A 14,356-nucleotide genomic window follows, 5' to 3' on the forward strand; every position below is an offset into this window, starting at 1 on the left:
CTGATCCTTATTAACAATGAGTCATAGTAAAAAAGTTTTTGTCATAAATTACTGAAGAAGCACTTTTTCGGAATTTGTTTATTGCTCTCAAAAGCAATTTGTAGCAAATATACGAATCCTGTTCTCTTTTATGCAATTTTTTGCTTGACCGATTTTTCGTCTGATCCATTTGACTTTCGTCTTCAGAAACGGGATAAAAAGGTAGCGCCCAGAGGTCACTGAACCATGTATAGCTGCTGACGATGCCTACCGCTCGTCAGTCGTTTGAGAGCAATTCGCCCGAGAGATCTCTATGGCTGTCTCCAAAGTATAGTTTGTTTCTAATATAAAATCGGTTGCAGCACAGCAATAAGCAGGGACTGGTAGTCGAGTGGTTAGTGCATGTGGTTAAGGATCGGGAGGTCAATGGATCGGATCACGCTGGGGTCAAAATTTTTTCGACCTGCCTCGTTCGAGAGCAATTCTTCCGACATTGGTCGGTTTATGTTTATAATAAAAAAGGTCGCTTAAAAGAAAGCCCCTCCCCCTAAGAGTTTTGTCTTTCAACTCGGGAAGGCAAGTCAACTCTTATATAAATCATGACATTGGTAAAAATTGAAGCATCAATAGCGAAGGTGAGAGAGACAAACAGCAGAATGCCGAACAATAGATATGAAAAATAGCAATTATTATGTAGAATGTGACTTTGAATCAATATTTGCAATGTATTTTGAGAAAACTAGTGTAGGTACAGAATTTGTACAGGAAAGATTCATCGAGTTAAGCAGGAAAATTTATGTCAAAATTTTAAAGAGAAATATGCCTATGAGTAGCTGTACTAAATATTACAGCTATTAAACAGGCACTCTCGTTAGATCTACTTAGTGGAAAACTTCGTTCTGTTTGACTGCTCCTCTTTGGAGCCGTCATCAGGCGTTGCAAGTTACCACGGCATGAAGTAAATGTACTGCTGATGTTCTCTACTTGCTATCAAAGCAAACGGATTCTCTGAAATGAGCTTCTGAAAGACTTTGTAGAAATTTGTACAATCCTTTTGCACAGAGCCAATGTGTACCGGACTCCTATAATCATCAATCGACTACCATGCAGGGAATTTTAACGACAATATTTTCTGTCCCTTGTTCTTCCGTTGAATTAGAGGTAGGGGTCCTTCAACGTCTAAATTTCTTACTTACAACTATATTCAGTAAGAAAGCGCATTGATGTTCCGAAATGATGAAAATCACAAGGGCCAAAGTCAGCTTTGCGCTTTTTGCGGAGTTCTATACAGCGCTTTCATTGCGCGGATAGCAGTTGTCAAAATCTGGAGGCAGTCGTCTGAAATCAATAAATAAATATTGATTTTTAAACTCAAAATGACAATTGATTTTTAAACTCATAAATATTGATTTCAAAACTCAAAATTTTATTTGGCAATGTTTTCTTTCAAATGATTTATTTGGTAGCACTGTTTGGCATTTTGGAAAATGTATATATAAACGCCTTTACCCTCAGATTGTTTTAAAATTAGAAAGACATCGTTATTTGATGAAGTCTTTGAGTTATTATTGAAAATAATGAGCTGGATAATAGGCTTGTCTTCAATTGCGCTCCAACGAAGTTTGAAGCAATCATTGTAAACGGGTGTCTTTTTACGCAAAAATTTTGTTCGGTCATTTACTTTTAGAACATTTTTTCGATTGCACTTCTCGGCTAACATTTTCACTCTTGACTTTATGATTGCTGAGTGATTTATTTCAATTGCGAGCATTCAGAAATCACGTCTGTTGCTAAATTAAGAGAAGTGTGAGAGAAGTTTTTGCATCAAAAATTTCTGTATCTTATGTCTCCTTCTAAATTGATTGACCGACAGTCGTTTGACAGGAATTCGTCCGATGTTAGTTGGTTTATGTTTGATTATTCATTGGTACTGGTTAGTTCAAAATTTGAGCTTGTGAAATTTAAAACTATGAAAAGCTAATTTGTTGCTTTAGGTACTGCTGCCCTTAGAACTTCGTACTAGAAAACGGGCAAAGCCAACAAAAGCTGCTCTTAGCAAACGACGCAATGTTGAAGAGCGTCTGAATGAACTTGGAGAAAGCGAATCGAAACAGCCTAACACAGAAGAAAATCTGGCAGAAAATGACACGGATGACGACGACGAGGCTGATGAAAAAAAGTTAGCCGAGCAACAAAGACGAGAACGGGCTCTGGAATCAGATGTGGAAGAAGCCGAGGAGGATGACGAAGAAGCGAATGATTACGAGGTGAACTACTTTGACAATGGGGAAGAGTACTTGATGGGCGATGACTTAGGAGGCGATGGGGGCGACGATGACGGCCCTGTTTACTGAAGGATTAAATGTTGTTTTGAGTTTTGTTTTCAAAGCATACTTCAAGTTATCAAATTTCTTTTATTATTTACATGGAGGTAATTGAAAATTCCACAGGTGTTAAAGAAAAAATTATGCGTTTTTTTCCTCAGAAGTTTCTGAGGATAAATTTTATCTGACCAAAATTATATTGCTAACGAGTATATGAAAGCAAGTGACAACGAAAGCACAGCGTTCTGATGGGGGCACACTGCTCAATTTTGCAGGGAGTAAAAAGCAGCAAAAAAATTAGAACGAGCACTATTTTTATTGTTTAATAGCCGCAAAGCGATAGCGGCTATTATTGGGGACATCGTGGTTTTTTAATTGCTCTTGCACGAAGTTCATAGCAATTCGTGTAAACGTGTTGGTCCTTTTTTATGCAAAATTTTTATGTGAACGTTTTTGCGCTTTTCTTCTAGAACATTCTTTGACGTGTCAAGTGACTTTCTCACGCTTTCGTTCATTTTTGAGTGATCGCTATGTTCTCACTCCGAAGTAAAGCTTGTTGCTAAAATAAAAACGATAAAATGAACATTTTCATGATTTTTGAAGTCAAATTGGAGTAGTGATTTTGGTTACGCCAAATAAGGAAGTGGAGCGAAAAAGCGAGTGGTGTTGCGACGTGAAATTTTTTCACTCTATTTTTAAAGTAGAGTGAGAACACGGTGTTTGAACAAAAATTCGCTTTCTCGCTAGTGGTTTTTTGTTCACATGCGGCATTTTAACATTGATTTTCAGTTTTTTTCTAAATTTTTTTATCTGGTTTTTTTTGGAAATGGTTTTTCCATTTCACTCATAGTCCGTTTCAGGTCTAGTTTTGGTTTAGTCACTGAAAATTCTTTGAATTGTATTTCAGGACTTGTCCTGCGATGTTTTTTTAATTTGTCGTCTCAATCGATAATTCTTTCGACCATTGATTTTTTCAATTTTACTGACTTCTACTGCTTTGCAGTTAAAATGTGTGCTTGGCGTCATCTCTTCTGCTGTTAGGTCATTTATTGAACTTTTAATTTTTTGAACGTTTACCAGTTTAAGATCAACGTTGTGCATCAAAGTAGTGCCCATGGAGTGTATGTGTCTCATAAAAATGACAGTCCGAATCTGACGCAAAAAGTCTAGTGGTCTATTAAAGGACTGGTGGTCAATCTGTTGATCTCATTTCTTTAATTGTTTCAATTCCATGGAAGGCCACAAGCGTCTATCACGGCTATTTTCAGCAATCTGCCGGCTATGTTTCTTTGCTTCTGTCATGGTGCAAGTTTCAGTCAAGTTCCACGCTTCATTTCAAAAAATTGCGAACTACTTATGTAGACTGAGCAGACCTCTTAGAGTAATCCTAAGGAGCCTCAAGGCAGGTTGCTTTGAAATTTTTTGAAAACTCAGGAAATATGAAGCTGAATGATTCTTAATATTAAGCTTTATACGAAACGAATCGAAATTTTCGAGTCTGCATGCATGATAATTTAACAACACATACATCGTTTGAGGCCCAATTCTTGGAACGAAACTCTAATTCTTGAATAAAAATAAAGCCGAAATGCAAAACAACATGTTTTAACTGTTTTTTATTTCAACTGTGCAAAAAGCTGACAATGCTCAAAACGAAGCAAACTCAAGCACATTTTTTCAGTGGTCAAGAATCTTGAAAACGTTGCACTAAACGTATTAATTGCTCTGGTTCCTGAAAAAGGGAGGCTTCCAAAATTTAGTCTCAAACTTTAAATTAAGTAAAACAAAAATTTGAAACTGGGGTGTGTAAGTTTTTTTGTTTCTATCAGACAATGAGAGGAATATTAAGAAGGCGTCTGAGTAGGTTTGTTGACTGAATAATATGAAATTGTTTGCTGGCAGATATGATAGCGATAGCTGAGCGGAGCTATTATTAGTCTTCTTTTGGCTTTTAATTGCGCCAATTTTGTTTCAACCCGTGACGTCACGGTCAATTCAACTCAGTATTCGATCATTCACTCATGCAATTATATTTGCGTGTGTGATTATATAGTTGCGTGTGTGATTAAATTCGTACACTTTTTAGCCGGTTTTGTGTTCGTTCGCGTGAATCGGTTCTGGTCACGCATAACATTCCTCTCTCAATGAATTTTGCTCTCGAGCGAAGTTTGAAGCAGAAATTGTAATTGTGTACATCTTTTTTATATGCAAAATATTGGCTTGAGCGTTTCGAAATTTTAGCTTAAACATTCTTGGCTTGATTTCAGTCTTCAAAAACGGGATAATCTGGTAAAGCCTGAGGGCATTAAGTCTATGAGTGGTTCCCTTGTAGCTTTGCTAAGATCGTAAGAGTACGTTTCAGCGAAGCTGCTAAGACGCCCTTGAGAAGGCAGATATTCGTGGTTTAACGGTCGATCTTGGACCGCTTCCTTCTCTCATTTACCCCGTCCGTACCACCCAACCCAGCTTTTATTCTTGGCTTCTGAGGCTAGCCTTCCTCTGCTTGAGCTAGCTACAATCTAAGCGAACCCATCGCCGGTCGTTGGAGAGCAATTCATCCCACTGTAGTCATTTTTTTGTCATTTTTTTTGCGTACTCAATTCAGACAGCTTCAGGTAAGCTGACACTATTTCGCGCTAATTGAAGGTGATTTGAGGGCACACAATCCTGTAGACTCTTTAAAACAACAACTACTTTCTTTTTTGAATTCATATTGAGGGGATGAGCTCATAAACTCCTAAGGTTTGCCAAAGCTAGAATATAGGACTCTAGTACTTAATCACACCATTGGAATTTGGTTTGAAACTTCAGGTTGTTATAATTGAAAATGAAAGGATTCAATTTTTTTGCATAGCAAAATGTTGGTCTTTTTGGACCTTATTTGAGTTTTTTTAGGAGTCTCAACAGTTTTTAATTGCTCCCAAAGTTTGTAGCAATTATATTTAGTCCCGTGTTTTTTATGCGAAAAGTGTGACTCCTCGGTCCCCCTCCCCCAACACTCCTCCCGTCTATCCTCCAGCTGACAATTGGAACCCCCTTCGTCCAGTCATCCCAACCCTCCCCCCTCTCACTTCGCTTGATACCCCTCCTCCCAAACCACTCAACCCCCCCCCCCCCGCCCCTTATGCTAGCATCCTTAAGTCCCAGCTGGCTACTATCAAAGCCAACCGCTCGCTGGTCGTTTGAGAGCAATTCGACCGACTTTAGTCGGTTATGTTCTTGTATGTTAGCCGGTTATCTGCTGGCTATGTTTCCAGTAAAAATTTGTTGTTGAGAACATGGATATAATTGCAGTTCGGATTATTTATTCAAATTTGACTATATCTCGCAAAAAGCAGCTCTGGTGACAATTCTTTTTCCATCAATCTTAATTACACCAGTCTATTTTATGAACCAATTTGCCAACTATGCTTTTTTTCCATAGATTTGTCTGCAAGAAGTGGAAGGTTATATCTCAGTTAATCATATTATGTAACCATATCTACTGCGTGGTAATTCCTAAACTTGGTTATTTTTAGATTGCATGAAAGATAGTTAATTAACCGAAAGCTTGTAAAAATGTCAGACAATCTAAGCAGCGATCTTTCATTCGAATACCACTGTGCCAAAGCTTTCTACAGATCAAACGAAGGCAAAGCTTTCAAACTTGGTTACGATGAGAAGTTGAGATTTATTGCGCTTTCTAAGCAAGTTGCCAAAGGTCCCTACGATCCTGAGCGCATGGATGGATCTCAAGATAGCTCCATGGATACCAGCTATTTCAATCTGGTTGGCAATGACCGGAAAGCTGCATGGCAAAAATTGGGAAATTTAGCCAAGGAAGACGCAATGATGGCGTTTGTTAAGGAATTAAGGGACGTTTGTGCACTGTTTGAGCCTTGGTACAAAGCGCATTTAAAAATAGAGGCTGAGAAACGAAAGAGGGAAAACGGAAGCTTGCTAGATTCTTCCCTGTACGATTCAGGAGCTCCTGGGATTTGTGGGAATAGCGATGGAAATGAAATTGGTGATTACACTAATGGAAAAGAAGGGCATGGAAATACAAACGAGGTCGGGAAAGCAGGCGGCAGTGCTGGTGGCTTGAGCACATCCAATGTTACACAATCAAACTCGAAAGACGGTAACGCTTTAATGCCTGAAAAGAGTGGTAAAGAAACAAAAAATGGTGAATATATTTCCGCAAATACGGAGCAGCAAAGTAAAAGCAGTAGCAATAGTGTTGGAAATATTGATGGGAAAAATACTACAATTGGAGAGAGGAAAGAAGGAAATAACAGCGTCGCTTCTCAAAACAGTGCTTTACAATCGCAAAATTCCCACCATTCAATCCCAACAAAAAGTGCCCCCAATACGGCTGCTACCAACGCAGTGGCTTACGACTATCCTCCTACGAATGCTGTTCTGAGTAGTGCTACTAGCGGAACAGCAACAATCCCAAATAGCGACAATTTGTCCCATATAAACCAGATAGAGCAGCAAAAGGCGTTAATTAAAAATGTTCTGAACACACAGACATTTCAACAGTTCAAACAATACGCAGTATCTCGTTATCCTCAGGACGAAAAGGAGCAGGAAAAGTTGATCAGCGAGCTTCAGGAGCAGCATTTTCAACAGTATATGCAACATATTTACTTCCAGCAAATTGCCCATTTGAAAGCGGCTGCAGCTCAGAATCAAAGCATCAACGTAAACAACCCTGCAGCTACTCTCGCCCAAACGCCTACGCAGCAAAACGTCTCAATGACCTCTAACTCGTCCGAAGAAAACTTCACGCAGCTGAGTGCTGCAAGTAAACTGAGTTTTGAGAAGGAGACGAAATCAACTAAAGACCAGGGTGCGGAGAATCCGACTACGAATGCAAAAACCACCGATGAAAAACCGAAAGATTCTTCGCAGAAAACTGGAAAAGATTCGAGCGATCCGGAGAAGGCGCTAGGATCACCAACTGCTGACAATTTATTAGTCGCGAACCCGTCTATGTGGACTAACAAGAACATGAAGGAGTTTAAAGACCTTGTTAAAAAAGACAGCAACCTCGTCATTCGAGTCGGCCGAGGTGAACTCGTTACAATTCGGGTTCCGACTCACGAAGATGGCTCTTTCCTATTTTGGGAGTTTGCGACTGATCATTATGACATCGGGTTTGGTTTGCACTTTGAATGGACAATCTCACCAACCAATGAGATCACGATTACAGCCGAAGAACCCGACGAAGATGAAGATGACGAAGTTGTGGATTCTGGGAACCCGAACGACGTCGAGAAAATGCAACACTTTGACTCAGACGGCGATAAACCCGCTCTAGACGTTATTGCTCCAATATTCAGACGCGACAGTCATATGGAGGTTCAAGCGGGAAGCCACGAATATCCTGGTCAAGGTTGTTATCTTCTGAAATTCGACAATACCTTCTCCCTGTTCAGAGGGAAAACGCTCTACTACCGAGTTTATTACACCAAATAGTTGATTTAATAACCTTCCTGTTTATAACTAATAACTACTCCGTACGCAATATGCAATCTTCCTTTATCATGGCTCTGGATCGGATAAGGTCGAGTTTTGACGCAATTCATGGAATTTTGAACTTATATTTCAATTTTAATTTCCACTTTAATGTTGTTTCCCCCATTTTGAGTTGTAAAGTAAGTTGTATTATAGATTAAAGTTTGAATAAGTAATGGTTATCCTCATTTTGTTATATTTGGTCGTCAGGATACTGGTCAGAATTGTAGTAATAATTTGTATGATCACCTGACAAATTGCACTTCAAAATCTCGTAACTTGGTTATTTTGATAGATGCCGAATTCTATATTGAAACTTATTATTGATTCCGTTTCTGGATCCGTGTAATTTTTTTCGAGGAGTAAGCCTGCACGCAAAAAACTTCGAGTTACATTCTAACCATATTTGCTCATTCAGACATTGGCGTCCGCCCTCGACTTAAATTGCAGCCCATGGCTTGACACTCGTTAATAAGATGGTATCCTAAAATTTGACGTATTTCTACGAGTGACTTTGTATGCAAGGATTTGGTAACAGCTATGTTCATTCACTCGTCTGCTGTTTTTGAACACAAACTCTGTTCGAACAGAAAGCAGGGCGCAACTAGTTAATCATACTAGAAAACCGGGTTTCTGCTCAAGTTTGGAAGCTCCGGTAAGCAACTTTTTCTGCAGGAATAGATCCCTCACTCACTGGCACTCCCCCTATGCGTTACATTATTTATCACCTTCGGTCATGAAAATTTATTATTGGTCCTAAATACGGGCATAATGGTTTCAGGATGAATATATTTCGTATTCACAAATTATGGCGCAGATTTATTGTTTAGTTTATGCAAATTGGTGCTTTCAAAAGTTATATCTTTCCCTATTGGCGTTTTGAGTCCCCTTTACAATATAATTGAAATTGCATCTGTAAAAGTTTTCTTTGAGTCATCAATTGGAGTCGCTGTCATCGTGCGTCTAGTGCTTCTTAAGCCAGGCTTCCTTAAGCATGAAGGAAAAAAATAATTTTTGGATCTTAAGAACCGTTTTAATTCTAAAATGCGATGGTGGAAAATTAATTGTTATTCGAATCAGTTTTTTCCCAATGTGCTTTAAATGTCCTTTAATCTATATAAATTTTTTGGTGAGGTATAAACTGTGGATATCAAGTTAATTAATTCCGGGAATCAGTATCCTATGGAATGTCATCGATGTGCGGCGGTCTTTGAAGCTTCAACGTTGTTTAACATCAGATATTTTTCGAGATATATCTGTTTATTTTGTTGAACTTTCCGTTCTTGTCGCCTTCACCCTCTTGTCCTGAGGAGGATATGTTCTAACTATAAGAAACAATGGATAAAAATACATCAAATTCCTGCCCGGTATTTAGAAATTGTTGAAAGTTTTGCTGCTTTACGCTTCTGCTGGTCGGTGTTACAGAGGTGGTGTCGCTGCAGATAACTTTGCGATATCTAGCCACGTACTAATGAGTTCTCAATCTACAAAAGTTCTGAAGTGCTATGCTTTTCAACAAATTCTGTGATTTAGAGAAACTTTTATTGCAAATTTAGATTGTGCAGCTAAATTAGGGCGGCTGAGTAAGGGGCCGAAAATTTAACAAAAAGTTCATTGAATGCCAGGTTTTATGCTGCAAGAAATGCTACGCTTCTATTTTTTACTAAATAACTGAAGAGTGAATTGCTTACTTGGGCTGTCCAGGATTCAGTAATCAAATTTATTTTTGATCAGTAAAAATAACTGTAACATGGTTTTCAGAATTGTGTTGTCTCTCTTTATTTCTGCGATTATACTGAACAATGGGTCTTGAATCTGAATCTTTACTTTCTGAAGTTTGTGAAAGCAGGAAAACGGTTACATCATCTGTTTGTTCAATTTCGGATGTCGTAGAAAATGATACTATTAATAACGCCGTAGAGCATGGGAGTTACAATGCTGATAATACGCCACCGTGTAAAAGGAGCCATTTCCCTGGTCGAGACAAAGCAAAAAGGACATCGTCTGTGAGGTTTCGGGACGCCTCAAGAGGCCAATGCCCATCGCCGCCTGCAGATACCGAAACTGAGGCATCCTTTGAAGCAATCGATTCTAACGGGTTGACTGACAACGAACACGGAAGTCCATGGAAAGGTGTATTTTATTCTCCGATGGATTTGAAGACAGGCAAGAATGTCGTGATAAGCAAAAAGAGTTCCAGAATAGCGTCAGAGCATGATGCTTATAACACACTTCAGCCTCGAAAGTTGTTCGTGGAGCGTAGCTCAGACATCAAGCGCAGATTAGCTGTTTCGGCCTTGAATAGGAGCTATGAGATCGACGACGACCTGAGCGGGTACGGAGAAGAGGATGTCTTGTCGCCTGATCGTCCGAAGGGTCGCCAAAACTGCGTACCTGGTGTTGAGCATCGTGGGTTACCCACATTGGAGAAGAAATTCGAAGGAAAGCGACCTTGCAGTTTGGCAACTGAAGAAGATATGGACGACTTTGAGAAGGCAGCCGACATGGAGACTCCGGCTGTGAGACCGAAAGATAGACCTCCTCTTATGAACGAAAAACGCTTGGTACGGCGCAATGCTTTCTGTGAAAGTGAATGCTACAAGCAGGACAGTATTGACGAACTGAGTCTTGTGAGTGTTCACAGTGATAGTCCTCGGGCACACGATAAAAGCTCAAATGGGAAGGATTCAGAGACTAACTTTGTGTCTGCTTTTGCTTGCGCTAGAAAATTAGACTTTTCGATTGATTCAATTTCAAATAGTGATAATAATTTTGGATTGAGTTTGGATCAAGAATCGCAAGGAGCAACAAATTATCAGGACCAATTTCTTGATGAGAAATCGCTTCTCAATTCGAAATGGTTTGGAGATGCAAATGAGTGTTCGGAACTGGAACCAAGTTATGAGTCTTCGCCGTTGAAAGAAAAACGTTTCGCCGAGAAGTCAAAATGGAGTTGGCTTGATTGGGGAGAAGTCCCTGAGTTCATCAAAGCAGAAATCGAAAAACAACGGAATAGTGAACCTGATCAAAATAATAATAAAAGCACGGAGTTGGTGCTTTACAAAAACGAAGATGAATTATGCCCTATTGAGACCGAAAAAAATAAAGAAGTTAACAAAAAGGTAGTCAAAGATTTTTTGAATCAGTCATTAAAACAACAATATGAGAGCAAAAACGAATGGAATTTGTCTGAGGCGTTTTTCATTAAAAATAAAATTGGAGACGACAAGCGACGGAAATCATTGAATGTTGTTTTCAATAGTTATTCAAAAATTATGATACAACGAGGAACGGACAAGGAAAGTTTGACACATTGGCTAGAGCAAAGTTTGATTGTCTTCTGCGGTTTCCGTCAGGAAGAAGTAGCTGAGTTTCGCCAGAAAGTTGAAGCGCATTTCAGCGATGCTTACAAAACTGAATATGAAAATCGGCTGCGCAAGTCGTACGACGAATTTATTCAGAATCGAAGATTATCAAATGGTTCGGTTTTTGTGTTTCCTGAGGTCGGAGCACAGAGCGAAACGTCTGATAAAGAAGTGACTTTGTTCTGCTTCGCTTGCAACGAGCACAAATCTACTGAAAGCGCGATGGTACCCCGGATGCCATTTTGTAACAAATACTGCAACGTTTGTCGTGATTGCATGTTGAACGAAGTGAGAGACCGGGCTAAAATGTACCTCTTTAACCGGGTTCCTTTCAGCGTACAGTGTCTGATTTGCAACCAGCCGATGGTTGATCAACTTCTGGGAAAGGATGCCGGCGCAAATGAGGGATGCATGACTAATTTGTATAAAGAATGGTTACTGACCAATATTGTTCCGTACGTCACAGATTTAGACGAGAGGCGAGTGATTCTAGATTTTATCTCCCTTTTTAGCTTTTAATTCGATGTTCTGTGTAATGTGATTTAATTGAAATTGTATAAATTAAACCTGATTCATATTGATTATGATCTTTGTTGAACGGTAAGTTTTGCCATGTTATCTACTAAATTATTCGTGATAGTCGTGATTTGGTTTTTGAATTATTGGAGCTGTTTCCTAGCTCTCTGAAGTACCACTAACCTTAGATTTTTACCCTATTTTTCCGGATTTACTTAACAATGATTAGGTGATATTAGTTATGAACTGCTATATTAGCAGTGCAGCTATTATAACTGTTATAGCTACAATAAGACCCGTCCACGAGTTCTGATTGTATAGTATCCTCATAGTATATTAGTGTTTTGCAAGGGACTTGGTCAGAGAGGGAAATGGGAAGCAGTGAATAAATTCTTTTCTTTTTCTGTCTGAACTGAATAGGCGGTGATGCTATAAACATTTTCCTATCGTATTCTTGGTAGATGTTATCATGTGTCACAAATAATCTTTATTTAGATATCTGATTACGGTTTACCATTTTTTCGTATCGTGTATCATGAAACCACTATGAATTTCTTTTTAATGGAATGTTTCGTACTTTATGAACTGACTTTTGCAAACACGAATGCTATATCTCTAATTGTTTTGTTTGCTTTGTTTCAGTGCAGTATTTCTTGTTGTTTTTGCATTTTAATCAAGAATCCATTGGTTTTGCTGCTCGAAATGTTAATTTGATCAATAATAGCAGCTTCAAAAATTCTATAAAAGCCAATGAGCAAAATTGAACTTTCATCAGTGCTAAATCGCAATTTGTGAATTAATTTGCCTTTTTCTGAATCGTTAATTTGTTTAGTGTACTTTCTGAGCGTTGTGTTTGTTTCCTGTTTAATTGTTTAGCCCTTAAAACCATGGAGTGTGTGAAAAGATGGCAAGTGTAAAATTTTGAAGGCGCTCTAGAGACGATGAACCTGCAACGGTGAAAATTTTTGTTGTTTCCTTTATTGGCTTCTAAATTGATGTATTTTGTGTATCGAATAATGAAATTTGTTTCTCGATTAGTATAATATTTATATTGATACTTCGATGCGGTTTGTTGTTTCTGTCTAATTTATCTGGGAAATTTGCAGATTTTTACTTTGAAATTGTTCAGTTGCGATGAGTGATTGAAATATTGACAAATATTGAAGTGATTCTTCAGTGATTAATTATGTTGAAATTTTAACAATTGCAATTATAGATTTTAATCGAATAATGTGTTTCGTGCTTATGAATTAGTTGACTCGTCTCAAACCTATGACGGACAAAGGACTGATTAAAGGAACTCCAATTATCATTAAGTCTGCTGTTCAAGATTTGTTTCAAGCTTCAAATCCTGAAGTTGCTCGGTATTTTTGAAGGGAACCACATTTGGAACAAAAAAAGTGATTTTTTTCTGGGTTGATTATAGCATGTCGCAAAGCATAGAGAACTTTGCAGAAATGTCTAAATCTAGTCGTATAACAACTACAAACTCGCGAAAATGCGTCAGAGATATTGAACTTGGCTGTTACAATCCGATTTTGGCGAAACAAGCGGTCGTCATTTGCGCTACATTATAACTGCGAAAAATTAGAATCAGCATAAAGCTCAAGGAGTCCTAATATATAGAAAAAGTTGTCCAATCTTATGAAAACAGTCGTTAGAAATTCTTAATTGCCACTAGAGGGTGAAACAAAATGCTCACATGATTCTGTGCCTGGCGCAGAATGTTCGCACATTCGTATATAACAGCATGTAATACATTGGATCAGTGTTTGTGTAAGTTAAATTGCTGTCAAACGAATATTTTTAGCAATTATAATAGTCCTCTGGTCTTTTTAGTGTGATCTTTTTCTTGCCCGATTTCGTCTGAGCATCTGACAATTAATCCTCAAAAACGGGTAAAACCCGGAGGGCCTTATTTAGCTGAGCAGCTCTCAGCCTTACGCCTTACTTGTCTCTAATTATGTAAATATGCGATTCACCGAAACTTGAGGAGACAAATTCAACAGCGGGTTGGCATAAATTTTACAATATGAAGAACCGTTTCGAAGTTACAAAAGAAACGAAACATCCAATGCTACTTTCGGAATTGCCCTCTAAATTTTGGAATTTGACCAGCATCGTAGCTAAGTTGCAATGTAATTTGTTATCAGTTAAGGAGAGACTGCGCTATAAAAAATGCATTTGATGTCATTTTTAAACAAAACGTCAAAATTTTGCTTTAAAATAATTTTTAGTACAGACCATTTTATAAGAAGTTACCCTTTTGGCAAAAATCTTGCAGTAAGGCAAAAAATAAGAGAAAAATTTATTTTAACAAAATTGCAGGAAAGGGCTTGGAACTTTATGTGCAGACGCATTTTTCATACGGTCTGGATTTCTGGAGTTTCTTGGCATCTGTCTGACTTGCCTTTTAGCTCAATTATAACTTGTGTTTTGTTAATGTTTTCCAATTTATAACAAAAATATTGGTTTTTGTTCCAACATTTTTTCAAAATGGGAGAATATATATTCCAGGCCGGCTTTTTTTTCTGTCAAGTTTTGCTTACGCCTCGTAGAGCAGAAACTCAAGCATTTCATAGCTTTTAGAGTATAGTTTTTATTGTTATAAAATACTACAAATTTTATTGCAAAAAAGGAGCTGTTTAAAAAAACAGTAAAAACAATCAT

At 38.2% G+C, this 14,356-nt stretch overlaps 2 protein-coding genes across 2 annotated transcripts in view; both read left to right on the forward strand.

Annotated features, from left to right (window-relative positions):
- The window catches only part of LOC142342692 (germ cell-less protein-like 1), a 295,739-nt gene that overhangs the window by 215,334 nt on the left and 66,049 nt on the right, over window positions 1–14,356 (forward strand). The gene's annotated exons all lie outside the window — the stretch shown is intronic.
- Window positions 5,785–8,726, forward strand: LOC142342690 (Golgi resident protein GCP60-like). The gene has a single exon (XM_075394183.1). It carries the CDS (start codon window positions 5,862–5,864, stop codon window positions 7,764–7,766), a length of 1,905 nt encoding a protein of 634 aa, XP_075250298.1. The 5' UTR covers window positions 5,785–5,861; the 3' UTR covers window positions 7,767–8,726.

The sequence above is a fragment of the Convolutriloba macropyga genome, chromosome 7 (assembly GCF_964194025.1).
Source record: "Convolutriloba macropyga chromosome 7, txConMacr16.3, whole genome shotgun sequence".
In the NCBI taxonomy this organism is placed as follows: domain Eukaryota; kingdom Metazoa; phylum Xenacoelomorpha; order Acoela; family Convolutidae; genus Convolutriloba; species Convolutriloba macropyga.